General features: G+C 52.9%; 1 protein-coding gene across 1 annotated transcript in view; it reads left to right on the top strand.

Annotated features, from left to right (window-relative positions):
• The window catches only part of LMF1 (lipase maturation factor 1), a gene marked incomplete at its 5' end in the record, with an annotated part of 124,268 nt that extends 123,748 nt beyond the window's left edge, over window positions 1–520 (top strand). The window contains one exon of the mRNA XM_009075225.1: window positions 346–520. Coding sequence (XP_009073473.1) covers window positions 346–520 — 175 coding nt within the window. The remainder of the gene's footprint in view (window positions 1–345) is intronic.
• Between the last annotated feature and the right edge of the window lie 3,684 nt (window positions 521–4,204).

Below are 4,204 nucleotides of genomic sequence, written 5' to 3'. Positions count from 1 at the left end.
GTGTGAGGTGGGGATATTAAAACTGCTCATGCATCATCCCCAAGGCATATTTTGATGTCATCATTCCTAAACAGCATCAAGAGGAGCCTGGGAGCTCCCCAATGCCTTGCTCCAGCAGGGATGGGTGTGTTGCTGCCACCAGCTATGGACATCCCAAGGATGGATGGATGGAGCACTGCAATGTGGAGCCAGCCAGGCTGAGCGCCCTCAAGCTGATTTCTCCATCCAGCTACAGAAAGACTTGAAAACCCTAACCCAAGGGAGCATAAATAGAATCCAGGGGGCTTCTGCCTCCTCCCAGCAGCGGTGCCATCCCCTGAGCACCTGTGCTTTGTTTCTCTGCAGGTGGATCCGCGGGGAACATTTCAAGTACAAGTTCAGCCTCCCTGGTGGAAAACATGCTAGCGAGGGCAGGTGGTGGATTCGGAAGAGGATCGGCCCCTACTTCCCCCCTGTCAACCTCCAGGGCCTGAAGAAGTTTTATGAAGACAGGGATTGGCCATACCCCATGCAGGACTGATGGAGGAGGACAGCAAGGACAAGAGGGACCAGCTGGGAATGAGGGAGAGCAGGCAGCTCCCTTCCAAACGTGTCTTGCCTCTCTCTGTATTTTTATACATATCCTTGTTTACACGTATTTTATGGAAAATTCCCAGCAAACCTGTACACCTACTGTTGTGATATGTTTATTCTCATCTCAGTGATTGATTTCTTTTGCCAGGCTGCTCTGTTCAGAAATTGTCAGCTCTAGAAATTTGGGAAAAAGGTGATTGGTTTTTGAGTAGGTGTTGGTGTAGCGTCCCCTGACTCATTATGTTGTAGGATGGCCGTAGAAGTGCAAAAAGAGATTTTGGGGTGGTCTCCTGCTTTGGCAAGCATCTCTTCCCTGGGGTCAGACATCTGCAGCCAGCTCGTGTGGAGGTGATGCTGGCCTGGCACATGGCACTGCTCCTCCATCCCATCCCCATGCCATCAAATTTACTTTATACCCAACACAGCTATCCTCATGCTGCCCACAGTCGTCCTTGGGAAGGGCCTGATCACATCTGATCTCACCACAGGTTAACAACTGGGCTGAGCTACACATCCTGCCCACTGGGCATGGTCCAGCTCTCCTGCAGTTCATCCCTGGGGCAGCCCTGGAAGATGGGCTGGGCAGTGCCCCCAGACTGGGGAGGGCACCCTGGGACCTCATCCTGAGCTTCTGTTTGTGTTGGAGTCTCCCCTCACTCTGTTTAAAATGATCCCAAATTGTCCCACCACATGGGATTTGTGGGATTTTGCTGGGTGAACCCAAATCTCAGTGATGGGAGTGACAGCAGGAACGTGGATGATGTCTGAAACAGCATCTGGCCAGGCAGTTTGTCATAACCAATGGCTTTTTAGCACATTCTGCTGCACGTGGTTGTTTTTTCAGGGAAAAGAAGATCAAAGCAACACACAACCCCCTACTGTACCCGGCTGCCTGCAGAAACCACAGGTTTGCTGAGAAACCCAAAATAGCTCCGTGCTGGAGCTGCTGTGTGGGCTGTGACTCACCCCAAGGACAAGCACAGCCCTGTGTGGTCACCCCATCCTGTGTCCCATCACTGCCGATGCGCCAGCAGCAGCTGGAGTCACCCGGTCTGTGCCAGCCTCACCAGCCTCAAACAGCTCCTGTGTTACCTGTGCTGGCAGCACCTTCCTGTTTGCTTTAACCTGGGAATTTACAACTGAGGGGGTTTGTCAATGTTCCCAGGGCTGAAATCTGCCTGTCTGGGGACCTGCTGGAGGTTGGTGCCAGAGGTGTTTGCTCTAGGAGGAGCCAAGCATCCTGCAGGCATGGCCCAGCACCACCAGCACCACAGTCATGCACCCAAGCAGAGGAGGGCAGGGAGAAGCCCAGGAGGAGGCTTCTCAGGTTTCTTCCTCTGTGTTTTTACAGTGATATTCACCTTTCCCCTCCAGGGTGGAATTGCAGTGGGCAGAAAGCTTGCAGTAAGGATTTCATCCTTTCAGGGCAAATCCAGCCCAAGCCACATGCAAGGGGAAGTGCTGCTGCATGCCAAACTCTGAGCAGGTTGGGGCTGAGCAGAGCCACCCTCCCCGGGGCCACCAGCCTGGTGGGGACCAGTGGGCACCGTGGGAGACAGAGGCAGTGGCTATGTGTGCCCCTGCCCTCAGAGCTCAGCTGGCCGAGCCCATCCCCTCCTGCTGCCAAAAGCAGTCAAATTCGGTTTTGAAAGAAAAATGGATCTAAACTGGGAAAAGTGAACCAGGAGGTAACTCTGGCACTGGCATGGGGCAGTGTGGGCTGTGGATGCAGGCACAGAAATGCCATTTTCCATGTTTCTTCCCACTTTTTGACCATGTGTACAAACAGGCACCACTGAGCCTGTGTGTCTGGGAAGGGAGTAAGCAAAAAAAGCTCTTGAAGAACCAGCAGGAGCTTCACTGGATCTTTATTTTTCCTAAAAGTATTAAAAAGAGGTAAAAGAAGGAATCCTAGAAGGACCACCCAGCCCTGGGACAGCAGGAGACAGGGTGACAGGTGAGAAATAAGGTGAGTCCTGGGTGTTGTGGCATTTATTTGAGTTTGAGGGAGAATCTGGTGCTGTGTCCAAATGTCTGTTCCTTGTCCTGGTCCTCCCTCTCCTCTGGTGCGTTCAAGGGCACATTTGCATGGGGCTTCCTCGTGGTTTGTGGTTGATTTTCCTGCCAAGATGCTCCATCCCCAGTGGGTCTGGTTGAGGATGACCAGTGGGAGCAGGAGAACCCTCAGGTGGCCTCATGCCTGGGATGTGGGATGGTCCAAGGTCCTGTGGAGTCCTGAGAAGTTCCAAAGGGAGTGAGGCTCTGCAGGGCCCTGGGAGATAGCAGAGGTAGTTAAAGGGTCCAAGGTCCTCCAGGAGCAGCAGTGAGGCTCTCTGAGATCCTGGCATGCCTGGCTTAGCCAGGGATGATCCAGTATGCAAGGCTGGCAGCTGGCACCTGGGAAAATCATGCTGGCAGTGAGCTCCTGCAAGACGTTAATGCTCTTGGCCAGGAGCTGGGAAAGTCCTCGATGTTCCCAGTTCTTTTCCAAACCAAGACAAATAGTTTAATTGCTTGAAGCAACGTATAGGATGCTCCAAATTGTAAATAACAGTTTTGACTCCATTGTGTTTTCCTAAATATTTGCCATAGCTGGAAACCAACTCTCATCTGCAAACAATGGGGGAACATTTTGTTCCTATTACCATGGGGAGGGACAAGGGCTGTGATCCTGCATCCCACTCCCATTATCATCTTTCCTGGCTTGGCTGCCCCACTGAGGGGCTGGGGATGACAGAGGCTGTGTCCATCAGGGTCCAGCAGAGCTCACAGATGGGGGTCTGTGTCTCCATGGGCGTGGGAGATAATGGCACAGCTTCACGCCAGGCACCTCCCATCCCTGCCAGCTCAGGCACTGCCACATGTTACTTAAAGTATTTCTTTATTTTCTTCTCCCACGGATGAAATTGAACTCCAGACTGGGATGCACAGAGCACGGCTGGATCCCATCCCATGGCCTCGTCTCGCTTCTCATGGGACCTTGGGCAGGATTTTTTCAGCAGGTGAGTTGGCTAAGAGCAGCACATGCCATCCGTGTTCTCTGGTTTGACAGGATTGCTGACCTTCCCATGAAAAGGCACTTTGGCACTTTTTACCTTCCCAATGCAAGTGTGGCCATGGCAGAGAGCTCATGCCAAGCTGTCCCCTGCCACCAGTGCTATCCATCCCTACCTCCTCAGATTCAGCCGTGCTCCTGCCCACAGCAAAAAGCCCTTTTGAGGGTCCCATCTCCATGGCTGCACCCTTCCCTCTGCCATGGTCCCTGCCTTGAGATCCTCCATGGAAAGCTGTGAGATTTAACAGATTTTAAGATGTGACTCTGCCCCCAACCTGTGTCCTCTCCTGTGTGTCCTTCGGCTCTAATGGGAGCAAACTGGGCAGCCCTGACATCATGAGTGCTCCGTGGCAGCTTCAGTAATGGTATGGGGTGAGGGTGCCCCTCTGCGTGGGTGATGGGTGACAGACACCCCCCAGGCATCCCTCACGGACTGGACACTGGCAGCAAACCCTGCTGGCCTCCCCCTCCCCAATTTAATTAATTTCTTTTGGTTTCCAACCTCTGGGTCAGGGATAATGGATCCCAGACCAGCATTCCCATTCCTGTTTGCTGCTTGTTAAGCTTTTTTTTCCC

This window comes from Acanthisitta chloris, unplaced genomic scaffold (assembly GCF_000695815.1).
Source record: "Acanthisitta chloris isolate BGI_N310 unplaced genomic scaffold, ASM69581v1 scaffold500, whole genome shotgun sequence".
In the NCBI taxonomy this organism is placed as follows: domain Eukaryota; kingdom Metazoa; phylum Chordata; class Aves; order Passeriformes; family Acanthisittidae; genus Acanthisitta; species Acanthisitta chloris.
The sequence above is the reverse complement of the archived record's forward strand: the minus strand, read 5'-3'. Positions and strand labels throughout refer to the sequence as shown.